Raw genomic sequence first — 18,599 nt, forward strand, 5'->3', positions numbered from 1 at the left:
ACTGATGGAGTTACAGAACAATTCAGAATACAGACAGCAGAAAGAACTAAATTATAAAGAGTAGACTTCTCAATACATTGGTGTTTCTTCAGTTCACCAGTAACCCATCTTGTGGCACAGACAGCAGAAGTTTCAAAAGGCCAGAAGCCAAGATTTAATGTTAAACCTTCAGATCACCTCAGTCTTACCTGACCTTGTGCAAGAACTTCACATAAGAGCACCTTAACAAATTTACATTTATATTTGACAGATGTACATTTTTCATGTCTTACACAGTTAGGATTTGCCTGCCATTCTCTGTATTCTTTGTTTCCAATTGGACAAATATGAATTTGTCCTTCCACACCTCTGGCCTGAAGCCCATCCACATGCCCAAGGATGTCTCTCACCAGTGCAATTTGAAGGCAATATGCTATGCAAGATTTTCACAAGATTCCTGTGAATCTTGTCAGTGGAGTAAATGTGTGTTCCACTCTTCCTAACAGTTGTCCTCCTCCTACAAATCCAACCTTTTTAAAGTGGTTGGTTTAGAGTTGAGCTGCTCCAGCTATGAGGTTGATGCTCCTGGAGAATGTGCACTCTTCATTTTGTGCCTACTTCTGACCATGATCCATCTGTATCTGTCTCTGTGGTCTGGGGTCTCACACCACCTTAGGGGTGTACACTATCACCCTAGAGGACACTTAGGTAAGTTCTCCTAACTCTTTCCTACAATGCAGGTGAACAACCTCCTTCTAAAGTTCATCAAACCAGAAATTGATGAGTTAGAATGACACATCAAATATGCCTGACATTGTGGCCTCCTTATTTTTTAAATAAAATGCTTTCTGAAATGACAAAGAGTATAGAAAAGTAACAATCACAGTGTAAAGATTGACTCTCAGATGGGCACTCAATTCAGACTCAGTGTAACTAATTCACAGGTATAGTGAACAAATCACAGACTTTACACACTACATAATACACACACACACACACACACACACTGTACACACACACACACTATATACCATACATGGACAGTATTGTCATTTGTGCCACCTTGCGGTGCTCAAGTCAGGAATCTCAACAGGACGTAAGGATAAAAAATAAAATTGTGATAGAAATAAAGGAGAGAGGTGAATCACAAACGTCAGACTCCTACTGCCCCCTAATTAGAGGTAGCTGTGATTCCCCCTCTCATCTCATCATTAATAAATAGCACAGGACACTTTTACTTTTTGCATCTCTTTTGGCCAATAACAACTCTTGGTGACATCTTTCTAAAAACACCAGTGACCTCCTGGGCTTTCAGATCTTTGCACTTCTGGTCCTAATGTGACTCATATAAAGAGCTGAGAGTGACAGTGCGTTCAGGTCAGGCCTCAGTGTCACATGATGTAGTTACTGCCCCATAGTGGCTCACTGCTCACACCTGTGACACACCACCATACTGCAGTCAATGCAGCCTCCTTCCCTTCACTTATTGAACTTTCTTCTCATTGTCATTACAAGTGCAGCCAGTGATGTCCACCTCATGTACAGTGTGATGTTATCATCATAGCTAATCATTTACTTTGTTGAGATTTTTTTTTCTGCTTTTCTCAAATATTCTCTAAATACATTTATTTTTTTGCCAATTTTCTCAGTTTTCTTATCGTTTTTCAGTTTTTATATCAAATTAAGCCTAACTGACCTTCTACTCTTTGTATTTTAATGTAAGCGACAATAAAAGTGAGGAGCATTCATGAAGGTTTTATACTAAGAGCAGATGAGATGACGGTCTCTGTTAAAGTCATAGTCGCTGTAATGTCAGTGACATGATGAGTCTGGGACCTCTGAATACTCACCGTAGACCCCCATTTTGGACTGATAGGCTGGTCTGGTTGTGTTACTTCTCATCAGACAGGAGAACACGTTGAACTCCCACTTGATGGGGATGATGCTGCTCACCCTGAGGAGACCCTCATCATCCCGTTGTACTGTTAAGATGGACTGTGATGTCACATCTACCCCGTTCATGTCTCTCCAAGTGACTTCAGGTCGAGAGCTCCACTTCTCAGAGCTGCACTCCAGTCTGGTCTGTTGGTCTTCTGTAGTGCTGATGGAAATGGAAGGCTGAGTGCCAACGACTGAAGACAAAAGAAAGAAAAAATGAGTGACGTATTGAGGGAGAGAAAACCATTTGGATTAAGAATACAATTTCCAACAGACATTTTTTTCTGATAAGATCACACTTATTATAATGTCTGTTTTGTTGTTCACAATTAAAATATGTAACGGGATGACAACTCCAGTGTTTGAAATGGTTAGAGTCAATCAGAGCTAAAGGTCACATTTGGGTTAATTCCTATGCCTATTTGAATTGGCCACACCCACAATCCAACCAATGAAAAGCCATTCAGGCCGTTCTCTCTATACAGGGGAAACTAAGTGACCTCGGTGGGAAATATAAGTGTGAGTCCATGAGATGAGATGACGGAGTGTTTGGACTGCCTCTCGTAGTCACTGTGGTGGTCTTGTTCCTTTGTCCTCTTGTTTCTTGTTTTATTGTGTTGCTGTTATGGATTTCTACAGCTCCTTTATATAAAATCTGCCAGAATTACATTAAAGCTTCTTGTGGTCTCTGTGACTGCTGCTCATTTTTGTGTATTTTCTTGTTTTATATTCTGTTGCTCTATTTATAAATGCAGATTTATTATTTAACAGTAATCATACACTGCAAAAAATGAAATCTTAACAAGCAAGACAATCTTGAAAAGAAATAATAGATCTTGTTTTTTTATTTTAAGAATAACTGACTTGAGTAGATTTGTATGTGTAAGATATATAATCTCATTTTTAGAAAATTTAACAAGTTAAGCTTTCTCACTATATTGGCAGATAATTTTGCTTGATTCTAATACCTTTTTTTTTTTTTTTGATTTATACGTGCCTCCGTGTCCATTTGTGTCGGGTCAGGCGCCTATATAGTGCCTTTGTTACAGTTCAATTTTGTACCCACCTACAGACCATGCCCTGAATTCCTACTTGTTTTAGTTTGATCACTAACCTTTCATATGGCACTTTATCAAAAGCCTTCTAAAGTCAAGATAAATATTTAATTTGCATCACTCTGATTGTTTTCATTTTTTGCTTCCTTCAAGAATTCCAGCTTGTTAGTGAAACACAAACCTCTTTGTCTGACCCCACGTTGATCTCCTGTTCTAGACATGTGCTGCTCAGTCTTTTCCTTAATCATTTTTCTATGAATTTACCTTTGTTACTATGGCCCACCTATTTCCTCATCACTGGTCTAGAGTGTCCCCCTGTACCACATTGGAGGTGCATACTTCCTTTCTAAAAGACACTTGAGCATGACCTGCAAATTCTTTATTACATCAAAAGCCTGTGACCTCCATCTCCACAAACACGGATCACCTGGAAAAAGACCCTTTTGATGGCAGCTTCGAAAAAGTCTAAAAAGTTATTCTGAAATCATGATTAAAATCTGCTTGGGTGACAGTTATTCCCTTTTAAAAATTGAATGCACTTTATGAGTTTACAGTAACAAATGACCTGTTTGATACTTACTGCCCCCCCTAATCCCCTGTTTAAGGTGCCCTCACTGCTTCTTTCCTTCTGCTGTTTTTATTTCTTACCCGACTTTCCTGTCCATTTGTCTAAAACGTCTCTTTGTCACTTCCTTTGCTTCTATCCAATGTCACTATCAGCACTGTGACTTCTTAATTGTGCTCTTTGCCGTTGCCCTCCTCTTAGCACCAATGTGTGCCGTCTCGAGGGTGATTTACCTGACTTAACTCGTATTCCTTTACTACTAGCATCTCAGTCCCTGATATGAAGTCAGCTGATTACTTATCTTCTGTCCTACTGCTGAGCTGCTGAGACACACACCCCATGCCCATCGCTCACAATGTGCCCTTTGTAAAAATGAAAAAAAAAAAATTAAAGTCAAAACATTTTGAAAAATACTACCCAGCCCCTTAGTGATAACTAAAATGAAGTTTCACACACAGACAACATGTAATAGGACTGTACAGGATGGGTTAATTGTCTGAAAACATAATGGCAGACTATAGTGAAATAAATCAGCTTCAAGCGCTACAAACTGACCCGAGACTGAGAAGATGAGGCTGCAGCCTGTTTTAAAAATCACCTTTACAGTCACATTCATGTACGCAGACGAAAAGGAGCACAGTTGAGTTTAGGATGACAAAGAGAAATTCAGTGGGTTTGGTCGTGAAGACATTTGACAAGAACTCAGATGGTGCACTGTATACGAGAACTTTATCATGAACTTCAGTGGATAAGATCATCCAAGTGTTTGTATTACCAAAAACAGAAACATGAAATGGCCTCCGTACACAAGGGCCTCATCACTGGGACACATTACAGTCATGGAGGGATGAGGGATGCAGCAAAAAGAAAAAAGGGACTTTAGAAATACCTTCAACATTCAGAGTGAGGTGAGTCTCCTCATTCCATCGTTCAGAGGTCACTAAACATCTGTAGAGGCCACCATCAGAAACACGGACATCCTGGAGTCTCAGAGACACGTTTCCACTCACAAGTTCTTCTGGGAAAAGTGCGGTCCTCCCCTTATAGGTCTGCATCTGACGCTCAGGTCTAATTTGAAGATTCCAGTATAAGAGTACCACAGAAGACAAGTCATTTTGAACCCACCTCACCTCAAACCGCTGAACATTGAGAGGTGGTGAGAGTGAGGCAGGTAGGGTGACATCTTCACCAAGAAGAGCAAAAATGTCAGTAGAAGGTCCAATGACGTCAAACCTCTCTGAAAAGGAACCACAAACAGCCGCAATGAGTGTCAGGATGGAGTCAGTTAATGACAACAAGCCCATTTAAATCAATAAACACGGCTCTTTAGGCTTTACATGAAGACTAAATGCTCTTCTGTCCTCTTACAAGTTTCCCAAATTTTAAACAGTTTATATTTTTTATTTGTCTGCCCTGCTGACAGTTCTGAACTTCAGCCTCAACATTAAATTGCCTGACACTCAAATTCTCTGTTCAGTAGATGAAGATCAGGATAAGGAAAGAGTTGAAGTGGAGCCACCAAAAGAAGAACAACCTTGTGAGGTACAAGAAAAGTCTGCTGTGATACAAATGGAAGTTAATTCTATTTAAAGGCAACAAATCTTCTGAGCCAAAGCAGAATCACAAATCATACAAACACATACGTGTCCAGGCGACGTGCGTCATGTAGAGCAGAAAGAACACAGAGCAGCGCCATCCATTCTGGACCTTCATGGCTGAAAAATAATAAAATCTTGGTAAGAAAACATCTTCACAGATAAGACAGGCACTCTTATAAAGCAGACAGGATGGGGCCATGGAGCTGCTCTTCATGTCCATTTATATTTGTGAGTCCACAAGTGGAATGTTGCGATTTCACAGCATATTAGATCTGAGTTTCTATCAAAGTGGACATCATCACCAATACCTGAGGCTGAACACCATGATGTGGTCTCATTGTTATAAACACCACACTCTGTTGTCAGGCAAGTTCTTGACTGGTGTTTGCTCACAGGCTTAAAAGAAAGACCAGCAGGCCATTTGTGTCCTCTTTGGCTTATGTTTTTGTTACTTTTCCTTGTCCTTTATGTTCATTTTTTGTTTTGAGTCATTTAGTGTGGTTATTTCTGTTAATATTCTGTTCATTTACCACTGAGATGATATGTTTAATGTATTACTGTTTTGTTATTTTTAATAACTAGGGGGCTTTCGCTCGCCCACTCCCCAAACCCCGTGAGCACGCTACACACCAGCCACTTCACGTCTCTGCTGCCCGCGATAGATTTTTATTACTCCTTAATTTAATATTGTTTTTTGTATCAGTATGCTGCTGCTGGAGCATGTGAATTTCCCCTTGAGATTAATAAAGTATCTATCTATCTATCTATCTATCTATCATATAGTGCCTTTCACATATCTATCTATCTATCTATCTATCTATCTATCTATCTATCTATCTATCTATCTATCTTTCTATCTATCTATCTATCTATCTATCTATCTATCTATCTATCTATCTATCTATCTATCTATCTATCTATCTATCTATCTATCTATCTATCTATCTATCTATCTATCTAGTCTGCTGGCTGTCTTGCTGTTGCTGCTGTCTTACTGCGAGTTCTGCTTGTCGCACTGCGCGTCGATCATTTAAAAGCCTGTACAGCAGCGGTCCTTTGGTCTCACTGCCTTGTCTCGCGGGACATCAAATTGTCTTCCGAGAAGATCACGTATCATCTCCTTCTAAGCCTTCCAAGATTTTTTTTTATAATAGAGATATTGATGTACTGTTTTTTGAGGGACTTTTTGAAGGCCTCACTCATTTTTGTTCTTTTGTGGAGATGGAATCACAACAGAATTAGCCGCCACTATAAAGCAAAAAAAGTCCTCTTAGCCAAAGCTCTGCACAGTCAGAACTACGTTTTATGAAGAAGTCCCTGGATGACATGGATGGAGTGTGGCTCTGAAAGATATGGGACTGTCTACAACTCGTATCCATGATTATTGCCGTTTACAAGAAATTGGACAGGAACTCTTGAAGGATTCATTCTTTTTGGCAAAGATTCTACATTTGGAGGATGTGATGATTATTTTCATGATCTAACTGATTCATACTAAATACATCAAACTAATATCCAGTACCTGGTGGACAGATACTCGCCCAGGGCTGCTGCTGTTTCTAATTTAAATTTAAATTTAAATGTCTAGTCATCTGACCCAAAGACCTCCTCTGTTTTCCTTTCACGTCCTGCATTTTAAGCTGAATTTAATACAGCAGTTACACCTGGGCTTGCTGTTTCTGCCATAGAATAATCAGATGTTTTCTGGGTCACCACCTCATTTAAACCACCCACTCCTGTTTTCTTCTGAGCCTGCTGCATCACTAACTTCAATGCTTTTGAATTATTTGATCCTCCATCTCCAGTCTGTACTTCTGTCTCATTTTAACCCATTTTTCTGTTACCTGCATTGTGCTGCCCAATCCCACACAACCTGCTGTCACCAAGAAACTTTTGTCTTTGGTTTCATCAAGTATTTTATTGATTGCTGACCTTGTAGAATGGACCCCAAGTTTTGATTGCCTAAGTCTCTTGCACCCCAAGGATGCAGTGTTTGTGAGTTGTTCTCTATGGTCCCAGGATGGTACACCATGTTGTCTTTTGCCACATTCTCAGGAGGGAGTGCTGTGCTACCTGTGTGTCCTCAGGTGTTACCTTCTCTGCTGCCTGAATCTGGGGCTTCTTCTAAGAGCTTCCAGGTGGGCACCACTCCATCAAAGGGGGCTGGAATCCAAGAAGACAAAAGCTGACCTCTAACCTTGTTTTGTATTCCCCTTTTTGTCACCATGTGGTGGTGTGCCTACTATTAAGTCATCCTCATTGGGCTAAAGTCTTCTCACTTCATCTGTCCTGCCAGGCCAAAGTTTTCCAATCTGTTGGGCCAAAGGAAAATACAAACTTTTTTGGATGTAGTTTAGGGTGTCTGGAAACCACCCCTTGAGAAGGGGGCCGTGTCCTGTTTTGGCCAGGTTCCTTTCGTGGCTTATGTTTATGTTCTTTATCGTTGCCTTTTTTGTTCATTTTTCAGCATGAATTATTAAATATGATTATTTCTTACCACCCTGTACAATGGCGGCGCACTTAGACGCTGCAGCTGTGTGCTGTCCGACTCAGAGTTTGGTTTTTTCACCCTGCCTGGATAAATACATGTATAGCCGGCAGGATATTTTATCTATCTGCTTACCGAGCGAGAGTTGCTTGACATCCAAGTTTCTCCGCATTCACAACATTTCGGACGACATCGCACGAACACCGGGCTCTCAGTGGATTACAATCCCAGCTTCAAGGAGCTGCCGGCGATGGCGCAAAGAACGTAAACAAAAGAGGGGGTGCCGAGGCGGCGTGCTAGTGAGGCTAAGGAAGCAGCCACACAAACCACCGCTTCCAAGCATTTTCTCCTCAAATGTGAGGTCGCTGGCATACAAACTGGACGAGTGGCAGCTGTGGATTGCAGTGGAAAAGATCATCAGGGACTGCTGCATCCTGCTGATCACAGAGATGTGGCTAAACTCACTTATAATGTACTTATAATGGAGATAGCAGGCTAAACAATACACCGAACAGACAGGACAGAGATCTCCAGTAAGAAACGAGGAGGGGGGCTGTGCATTTATGTGAACAATAGCTGGTGTACGAATTCCACCATAGTCACCAGACACTGCTCTCCAGACGTGGAGTTTATGACAATTAAATGCAGACCCATATACCTCCCCCGTGAATTCAATGCTATACTGCTAACTGCTGTGTACATAGCACCAGATGCTAATGCTAACTTGGCTCTGGGGCTTTTGCATGACACCATCAGTAGTAAACAGAGCAAGTATCCTGAGGCTGTTCACATCATTTCTGGGTACTTTAATCATGCAGATCTGAAAACAGTTCTCCCCAAATTCCATCAACACATAAAGTGTGCAGCCAGGGGAGTAAAAACACTGGACAAGTTGTACACAAACATCAGACAGGCCTATAGGGCTAAACCCCTAGCAAACCTTAGCCAGTCTGATCATACATCCCTGCTTCTGATCCCTGCATATACCCCCCTCAGGAAACAAGCTGCCACTATGACCAGGACTGTTACCATATGGACCGAGGAGGCCTCCCAACAGTTGCAGGACTGCTTCCAGAAAACCGATTGGGAGGTTTTTGATAACCAAGACTTGGAGAACCACACTACGGCAGTCCTTGATTACATCAGGTTCTGCATGCACAACGTCACCAGGGACAGATGCATAAGGATTTATCCCAACAGGAAGCCCTGGATGACAAGGGAGTTCCAGAGTCTTCTGAAAGCCAGGAATACTGCTCTCAGGTCTGGGGATGGAGCTTTTTACAGTGTAGCCAGAGCGAACCTGAAGAGAGGCATCTGAGAGGCCAAATCAGCGTACAGAAGGAGGATAGAGGACCATCTGAGGAGCAACAACACCAGGCAGGTGTGGCAGGGTGTCCAGCACATCACCAGCTACAAATCCAGCAACTCCTCAGACGCTGAGGGAGACGCTTCTCTAGAAGAGGAGCTGAACATCTTCTTTGCCAGCTTTGAGGTGACACCAACAGCAGCTCCATCACAGCTGCCTGTTAACAACAGCAATACACTCACGGTGGAAGAGTGTGAGGTGAGGCAGGTGATGAGGAAGGTGAATCCGAGGAAGGCTGCAGGACCTGACGGTGTGGCTGGACAGGTGCTGAAAGACTGTGCGGATCAACTTTCCGGAATCTTCACTAGGATTTTCAACCAGTCCTTCTCCCAGTCCACTGTCCCATCCTGAATCAAGTCCTTCATCATTGTTCCGTTGCTGAAAAAATCCATCACAAACAGTCTGAATGATTTCCGCCCAGTGGCACTCACATCTGTCATCATGAAGTGCTTTGAGAAACTGGTGCGGAGTCATGTCATCGCCTGCCTGCCAGTAGACCTCGACCCATTTCAATTTACTTATAAAGCAAAGAGATCCATGGACTACGCTGTGACTAAAGCCCTTCATGCTGCCCTGACCCACCTGGAGCAGCAGGGGAGTTACGTCAGACTGCTTTTTGTGGACTTCAGCTCAGCGTTTAACACCACCATCTCACAATGACTGATGTCCAAACTGGCAGATCTGGGACTTCCATTACCCACCTGCAGTTGGATACTGGACTTCGTGTCTGGTCGCTCCCAGAGGGTCCCCACACCCCCACTGCTCTCAGCCTCAACACTGGGACGCCACAGGGTTGTGTGCTCAGCCCGCTCCTCTACACCCTCTACACATATGACTGTGTCCCAACTCACCATAGTAACAAAATCATAAAGTCTGCGGATGACACGACAGTGGTTGGACTCATCTCCGGCAAGGAATGTGAGCTGGCATACAGGGAGAAGGTGGAGTCAGAGTGGTGCAGAGTCAATAACCTGCTCCTCAACACCACAAAAATGAAGAAGCTTGTAATTGACTTTAGAAAAAACAAAACTGACATCCAGCCACTCATCATGGGCGGGGTGGCCTGTGTGGAGAGGGTCCTGGTGTTCAGGTTTCTGGGCTGGAGGATGACGTGACCTGGAATGCCAACACCAAGGAGCTGCTGAAAAAGGAGCAACAGAGAATCCTCAGATAGAGCCATCTCCCCAAAAATGTGCTCCTTGCCTTTTATCACTGTTCCATCGAGAGTGTGCTCACATACGGACTGTGTGTGTAGTACGGCAGCTGCATTTCCTCAGAAAGGAAAGCGCTCCACAGGTTTCGTCAGGACAGCAGAGAGAACAATTGGCTGTACCCTCCACACCTTGGAACAAATCTACACCTCCCGATGCTGCAAAAAAGCAATAGACATTTCACAGGATTCATCACATCCCGGTCATTGCCTATTCCAGCTTTTGCCATCAAGCAAGAGATACAGAGCTGTAAAAACCAGAACAAGCCACCTTAAAAACAGCTTTTGCCCAAAAGCAATCATGGCCCTGAACTCAAATGGACACATCATTGCTGTTATCGTTTACATCCCTCCTCGGGCGGACGTGGAGATAGCGAATGACATCATCCATTCCTCTGTTGCTAAACTACAAACACAACACCCCAAGGCGCTTGTGCTAATCACTGGAGACTTTAACCATGTGACGCTGGACAAAACATTACCTGCCTTCTCCCAGTATGTGGACTGTAACACCCGGGGAAATAAGACTATTGACTTACTGTATGCAAACGTTAAAGACGCATACAGTGCCACCCCACTGCCTGCGCTTGGGAAAGCAGATCATAACCTGGTTCTGCTTCAGCTTCACTACAAACCAAAAGTGAGGGTCCTACCTACAACCACACGCTCATTCAGGAAGTGGTCCCCTGAGGCAGAGCAGGCTCTGAGAGACTGCTGTGGAACTACGGACTGGGATATCCTGCAGGGATCACATAGTGAGAACATTGAGGAGGTTGTTGACTGCACTACTGACTACATCAACTTCTGTATGGACATTGTAGTTCCAGTAAGACCAGTACACTGCTATGCTAACAACAAGCCATGGATTACAAGTGACATCAAGGGCCTTATGAACCAGAAGAAAAGGGCTTTTAAAGGCGGTGATCAGCATGAGCTCAAGCGCGTGCAGAAGGAACTCAGAGTCCAGCTCAGGGCGGCGAAGGAGCAGTACAGGAGAAAGCTGGAGCAGAAGTTACAGAATAACAGCATGAAGGAAGTGTGGGATGCAATGAAGATCATCACTGGCTGCAGCGCGAAGCGGGGTGCCACCATTGAGAGAGACGTGGAGAGAGCAAACCAAATGAACAACTTCTTTAACAGGTTTGACCACTCTAACCCACTCTCACCTCAGAGTACTGCGCCCTCCACCCATCCTTCTGCTTATACCAGCATAGGAGAGAATTTCCTTCTACCCACAATTACAGCAGCCCAGGTAAGCAGAGAGCTGAGAAGACGTTGTGCCAGCAAAGCAGCGGGTCCAGATGGAGTATTGCCACGACTGCTGAAGGCCTGTGCGTTGGAGCTGGGGAGTCCTCTACAGCACATCTTCAACCTGAGCCTGGAACAGGGGAGAGTCCCGAGGCTTTGGAAAACATCTTGCATCACACCAGTCCCAAAGGTATCACGTCCTAGTGAGCTGAATGACTTCAGCCCTGTCGCTCTGACGTCACATGCGATGAAGACCATGGAGTGGCTGCTGCTTCACTACCTAAGGCCACAGGTCCGCCATGCCCTCGACCCTCTGCAGTTTGCATACCAGGAGAAGGTGGGAGCGGAGGATGTCTCCATTGACATCTCCTGGACAGACAACATCACAGCAGTCATCAAGAAGGCTCAGCAGCGGTTACACTTCCTGAGGGCCCTCAGAAAGCACAACCTGGACTCCAGACTGCTACTGACCTTCTACCGCTCATCCATCGAGAGCCTGCTGACGTATTGTATCACAGTATGGTACGGCAGCTGCACCATGGCAGACAGGGAGAGGCTTCAGCGAGTAGTAAAGACAGCACAGAAGATCATCGGCTGCCCTCTCCCCTCCTTGATGGACATTTACACCTCCCGCTGCCTCAGCAAAGCAAAAAACATCATCAAGGACAGCTGCCACCCTGGCTCTGATCTGTTTGACCTGCTGCCCTCAGGGAGGCGCTATAGGTGCATCACAACAAGGACAAACAGACTCAAGAACAGTTTTTTCCCAAAAGCCGTAACCATTCTAAACTCACACATGCACTGACTACACAGTCTAACCCCCCAACCCCTGGACTTCCTCCTATCCATCAACTGTGCAATATCCAATATCTAAATGGTACTGATAATAACTGTGCAATAGCTGTATACTGTACAATATCATTACTCTCAGAGTCCAACATCCACTACTTACTGCACATGATCATCATTATTGTGCAATATTTAAATTATGTGCAGTAACCCAATAGTGCAATAGTTATTTATTCTTCAGTATTTAAATAATGTGCAATAACTCGATTTAGTTATTATTCTTCCATTTGTATATAGCATCGCAGAACTTTTTTGCAACTTTTGGCACCATTTGTTTATTTGTTTATTTACTTGTTGTGTTCTACACATATGTCTGCACTGAAGGAGCTGCTTTTAATCTCATTGTACATGTGTATAGTGACAATAAAAGGCATTCTATTCTGTTCCATTTATATGCTACACCGATCCCTTTCCCACTTGGACAGAGGCAGTGGTGCTGTAAGAATTATGTTTCTAGACTTCTCTAGCACCATCAACACAATCCAACCACTGCTCCTCAGGAACAAGCTGACAGAGATGGGAGTAGATTCATACCTGGTGGCATGGATCATGGACTATCTTAAAGGCAGACCTCAGTATGTGCGTCTCGGGAACTGCGGGTCTGACATTGTGGTCAGCAACACAGGAGTGCCACAGGGGACTGTACTTTCTCCGGTCCTGTTCAGCCTATATACATCGGACTTCCAATACAGCTCAGAGTCCTGCCACGTGCAAAAGTTCACTGACAACACTGCTATCGTGGGCTGCATCAGGTGTGGGCAGGAGGAGGAGTATAGGAACTTAATCAATGACTTTGTTAAATGGTGCGACTCAAACCACCTACACCTAAACACCAGCAAAACCAAAGAGCTGGTGGTGGATTTTAGGAGGCCCAGACCCCTCATGGACCCCGTGATCATCAGAGGTGACTGTGTGCAGAGGCTGCAGACCTATAAATACCTGGGAGTGCAGCTGGATGATAAATTAGACTGGACTGCCAATACTGATTCTCTGTGTAAGAAAGGACAGAGCCAACTATACTTCCATAGAAGGCTGGCGTCCTTCAACATCTGCAATAAGATGCTGCAGATGTTCTATCAGACGGTTGTGGCGAGCACCCTCTTCTACGCGGTGGTGTGCTGGGGAGGCAGCATAAAGAAGAAGGACGCCTCACACCTGGACAAACTGGTGAGGAAGGCAGGCTCTATTGTAGGCATGGAGCTGGACAGTTTGACATCTGTGGCAGAGCGACGGGCGCTGAGCAGACTCCTATCAATTATGGAGAATCCACTGCAACCACTAAACAGTGTCATCTCCAGACAGAGGAGCAGCTTCAGCGACAGACTGCTGTCACCGTCCTGCTCCACGGACAGACTGAGGAGATCGTTCCTCCCCAACACTATACGACTCTATCTATCTATCTATCTATCTATCTATCTATCTATCTATCTATCTATCTATCTATCTATCTATCTATCTATCTATCTATCTATCTATCTATCTATCTAAAGGATTATGCAGTCCCTCGCTGTTCATTGAATGTGCTTTAGTGGAGTGTTGGGGTGAGTGTTACTTTCTAGGAAGAGCCATGCATGTGGGCTTAACTTTCAAAGCACTGGAATAAAGAAACATGAAGAGACTTTGTAATAGTAAATGGTTTCCATTTTGTACCAATGAACTGTAAGATGTCGTTCAATTGAGTCTACTGAGTCCCAGGGACTCTCCTAACCAATAAAACAATAGAAAACCAAGAGGCTTCTGTACTGATAGCATAAGGACGAAGCACAGCTTGACCAACTCTCTATAACTTGTCTCCCCCAGTACACCTAGTCTGGTTCAGATGATCATCCGTTCTCTTATTTTTAGTTGGTGTCTTTATCAATTTCTGTCTACATTTGATTTAAAGCAGTAAAGCTGGATTTTTTTCTTCTATTCTCAACAAACCAAACCTACGCTGTTTCACACAGGACCGGTTTAGTAATGGACATTAATTGGCCCAGCTTGGTGTGTTCTGCTTTTCTCTACTTCTTCTGTGGTGGTGTTTTGTACCATCGTCACCACCAGATCAAGTCACTGTGCTGCCATCTCTCCACGAGACCCACTTCATCAAATTGACAAAGACTGGAAACAATGAGGAATAACTTAAAAACATTTATGATAGCTACAATAGAATGCCGAGTAGGGGCTGACTGGTCTTTTAGTCCCCCTTGAGCCTCTGCAGATTTTGTTTTTTTTTTCTTCAGCTTACCTGGAGATTTTTTTTTGTCCTCCTGGCCATCTGACCCTATCACTGGACTCATTTGTAGAGACGTAAAGTATGATATTTGATATAAGAACAGACAGCTCATGACCACTGCTGGCCCCCCTAACAAATCAGTGTTGACCTCTGTGTGCTTGCGTGCAGCCAGTTCAAGCGCAGTTGGCTTTTAGAATTTCATCAATGGCGTCAGTTGCACCTTGTACATATAATAATAGATGGTTGCAGTAGTTTGTTTTTATAGTTTTTACAGTTCATTGGTAGTGTGCAAAATGATCAGCGTTGCAGTAATTGTGATGGTCTTTGCATGAAAAAAATATGTGTTCCATTAAAATTTCACCTTTTCTTGGTGAATTGTGACTTTTCCTTAAAAAGTGCAGCAAAAAAGTATTTGGCATCCAGGTGTGCATTAACCCCCGAAGTATGTGGTTGTTTAAGAGTTAAGATACTTTCCAAATTTCTAGCCAGAAAGATTGAGAAAGTGCTTCCTTCTGTAATATCACAAGACCAAACAGGATTTATTAAATGCAGTCACTTAACTTCTAATCTTCAATGTCTGTTTAATATAAAATACTAGCAAAATACCCACGCTTCGCAGCGGACAAGTAGTGTGTTAAAGAGGTCATGAAAAAGAAAAGGAAACATTTTAAAAATAACTTAACATGATTGTCAATGTAATTGTGTTGTCATTGTTATGAGTGTCGCTGTCATATATATATATATATATATATATATATATATATATATATATATATATATATATATATATATATATATATACAGTATATACACACACAGACACACATAAACATATATATACATATACATATATACATATCTACATATACACATATCTACATATATATATATATATATATACACATATCAACATATATATACACATACATACACACACACATATACATATATACATATACACATACACACACATATATATATATATGACACATATATACATATATATATTTACATATCTACATATATATACACATATATATACATATCTACATATATATATATATATATATATATATATATATATATATATATATATATATGTATATGGTTGAAATAGTTTATTGTCAAATAATGCAAAGAGTACGCGACACATGTTTCGCCCTAATTCTGGGCTCATCAGGCGTACACACTCTACTGCACTCCCTCTCGGGAATCGAACCTCGGACATCAGCGCCAGAGGCGAAGCCCCAACTGAGGGCACTGTGGCGGATGTTAGCAGACTTGCTGGCCAACCACAAGCGTTACCTGGTAGGTAACCACCCATACAATCAGATTGTGACACAGACTACGAATGCCGTGAATGTAATTACCCCGATCTACATGCTGTCAAATAAACGAACCACACGCCGTGACGCAACGTTAGGGGCTTCGCCTCTGGCGCTGACGTCCGAGGTTCGATTCCCGAGAGGGAGTGCAGTAGAATGTGTACGGCTGATGAGCCCAGAATTAGGGCGAAACACGTGTTTCGTACTCTTTGCATTATTTGACAGTAAACTATTTCAACCATTCTATGATCTGCTTCTCACAACTGAAGGCACCATGGCTGATGTTAGCAGACTTGCTGGCCAACCACAAGCGTTACCTGGTAGGTAACCACTCATACAATCAGATTGTGACACAGACTACGAATGCCGTGAATATATATATATATATATACATATTACGATTGTTATAGTTCTCTTTGTATACCACGTTGTCAGTTCAGCACTCCGGTTGTAATATGACCAAGCCGTGCAAGCACACTCTTGAGAATGCAACGTATAGTTGTACAGGAGAAAAGCAATTTTGCCTCAAATCAATGGCAACCTTTTGTAGGTCTATGAACTTAATTTAAACTTTAGGTTTACACGGTGCTTTGTTTCCGACGTGCTGCGTTCAGTCAGTTCACGTGAGCCGCTCTCTTGTGTGATGTTTCGATGTCAACGGCTTTATTTAATGTTAGCTAAGACCCGGCACTTAAAAGTTTCTCGCTACAGCAATTTTAACTCCGTTACAAAGTCTTCCAAAGTCTCGTTTATACCTCGTGTCTTCTCATTAAACTTGTATCTTGCGAATATGGTATTGCAAACGGCAGCAGGAGCGTTTCTATAAACTTAATTTAAACTTACGGTTTACACCGTGCTTCGCTTCTTATTGTTTCGCTGCCTTCTCAATTCTGTAATGAATGTTTTCTTCAGCGCTCTTTGGGGCTCTTCCTTGTTTTGTACGTACTGCGTTCACAGTCAGTTCACGTGATTACGTGGGAGGCGTGATGACGTGATACGAAACTCCGCCTCCCATGGCCAGCGAGCTGCACTCCATTACAGTATATGGACAAAAAAGAGGTTCCAGTTATGACCGTTACGCTTTGCATTTTGAAATGAAACCTGCCTAACTTTTGTAAGTACGCTGTAAGGAATGAGTCTGCCAAATTTCAGCCTTCCACCTACACGGGAAGTTGGAGAATTAGTGATGAGTCAGTCAGTCAGTCAGTCAGTGAGGCCTTTGCCTTTTATTAGTATAGACTAGCAAAATACCCGCGCTTCGCAGCGGAGAGGTAGTGTGTTAAAGAGGTTATAAAAAAGTAAAGGAAACATTATAAAAATAACGTAACATGATTGTCAATGTAATTGTGTTGTCATTGTTATGAGTGTTGCTGTCATATATATACAGTGGTGTGAAAAACTATTTGCCCCCTTCCTGATTTCTTATTCTTTTGCATGTTTGTCACACAAAATGTTTCTGATCATCAAACACATTTAACCATTAGTCAAATATAACACAAGTAAACACAAAATGCAGTTTTTAAATGATGGTGTTTATTATTTAGGGAGAAAAAAAATCCAAACCTGCATGGCCCTGTGTGAAAAAGTAATTGCCCCCTTGTTAAAAAATAACCTAACTGTGGTGTATCACACCTGAGTTCAATTTCCGTAGCCACCCCCAGGCCTGATTACTGCCACACCTGTTTCAATCAAGAAATCACTTAAATAGGAGCTGCCTGACACAGAGAAGTAGACCAAAAGCACCTCAAAAGCTAGACATCATGCCAAGATCCAAAGAAATTCAGGAACAAATGAGAACAGAAGTAATTGAGATCTATCAGTCTGGTAAAGGTTATAAAGCCATTTCTAAAGCTTTGGGACTCCAGCGAACCACAGTGAGAGCCATTATCCACAAATGGCAAAAACATGGAACAGTGGTGAACCTTCCCAGGAGTGGCCGGCCGACCAAAATTACCCCAAGAGCGCAGAGACGACTCATCCGAGAGGTCACAGAAGACCCCAGGACAACGTCTAAAGAACTGCAGGCCTCACTTGCCTCAATTAAGGTCAGTGTTCACGACTCCACCATAAGAAAGAGACTGGGCAAAAACGGCCTGCATGGCAGATTTCCAAGACGCAAACCACTGTTAAGCAAAAAGAACATTAGGGCTCATCTCAATTTTGCTAAGAAACATCTCAATGATTGCCAAGACTTTTGGGAAAATACCTTGTGGACTGATGAGTCAAAAGTTGAACTTTTTGGAAGGCAAATGTCCCGTTACATCTGGCGTAAAAGGAACACAGCATTTCAGAAAAAGAACATCATACCAACAGTAAAATATGGTGGTGGTAGTGTGATGGTCTGGGGTTGTTTTGCTGCTTCAGGACCTGGAAGGCTTGCTGTGATAGATGGAACCATGAATTCTACTGTCTACCAAAAAATCCTGAAGGAGAATGTCCGGCCATCTGTTCGTCAACTCAAGCTGAAGCGATCTTGTGTGCTGCAACAGGACAATGACCCAAAACACACCAGCAAATCCACCTCTGAATGGCTGAAGAAAAACAAAATGAAGACTTTGGAGTGGCCTAGTCAAAGTCCTGACCTGAATCCAATTGAGATGCTATGGCATGACCTTAAAAAGGCGGTTCATGCTAGAAAACCCTCAAATAAAGCTGAATTACAACAATTTTGCAAAGATGAGTGGGCCAAAACTCCTCCAGAGCGCTGTAAAAGACTCATTGTAAGTTATCGCAAACGCTTGATTGCAGTTATTGCTGCTAAGG

The 18,599-nt window shown here is 42.8% G+C and overlaps 3 protein-coding genes across 3 annotated transcripts in view; 1 reads left to right on the plus strand and 2 right to left on the minus strand.

Moving 5' to 3' along the window:
• Positions 1 to 18,599, minus strand: part of LOC114643526 (NACHT, LRR and PYD domains-containing protein 3-like) — a 2,412,635-nt gene that overhangs the window by 2,128,800 nt on the left and 265,236 nt on the right. The window lies entirely within an intron of this gene.
• Positions 1 to 18,599, plus strand: part of LOC114643530 (protein NLRC5-like) — a 1,801,805-nt gene that overhangs the window by 380,437 nt on the left and 1,402,769 nt on the right. The gene's annotated exons all lie outside the window — the stretch shown is intronic.
• Positions 1 to 18,599, minus strand: part of LOC114644530 (uncharacterized) — a 93,092-nt gene that overhangs the window by 46,930 nt on the left and 27,563 nt on the right. The window contains exons 2-4 of the mRNA XM_051925848.1: positions 5,181 to 5,252; positions 4,427 to 4,774; positions 1,830 to 2,111 (exon numbers count right to left, since the gene is read on the minus strand). Of these exons, the coding sequence (XP_051781808.1) occupies positions 1,830 to 2,111; positions 4,427 to 4,774; positions 5,181 to 5,250 (700 nt within the window). The 5' untranslated portion in view covers positions 5,251 to 5,252. The remainder of the gene's footprint in view (positions 1 to 1,829; positions 2,112 to 4,426; positions 4,775 to 5,180; positions 5,253 to 18,599) is intronic.

The sequence above is a fragment of the Erpetoichthys calabaricus genome, chromosome 4, assembly GCF_900747795.2.
Source record: "Erpetoichthys calabaricus chromosome 4, fErpCal1.3, whole genome shotgun sequence".
Classification (NCBI taxonomy): domain Eukaryota; kingdom Metazoa; phylum Chordata; class Cladistia; order Polypteriformes; family Polypteridae; genus Erpetoichthys; species Erpetoichthys calabaricus.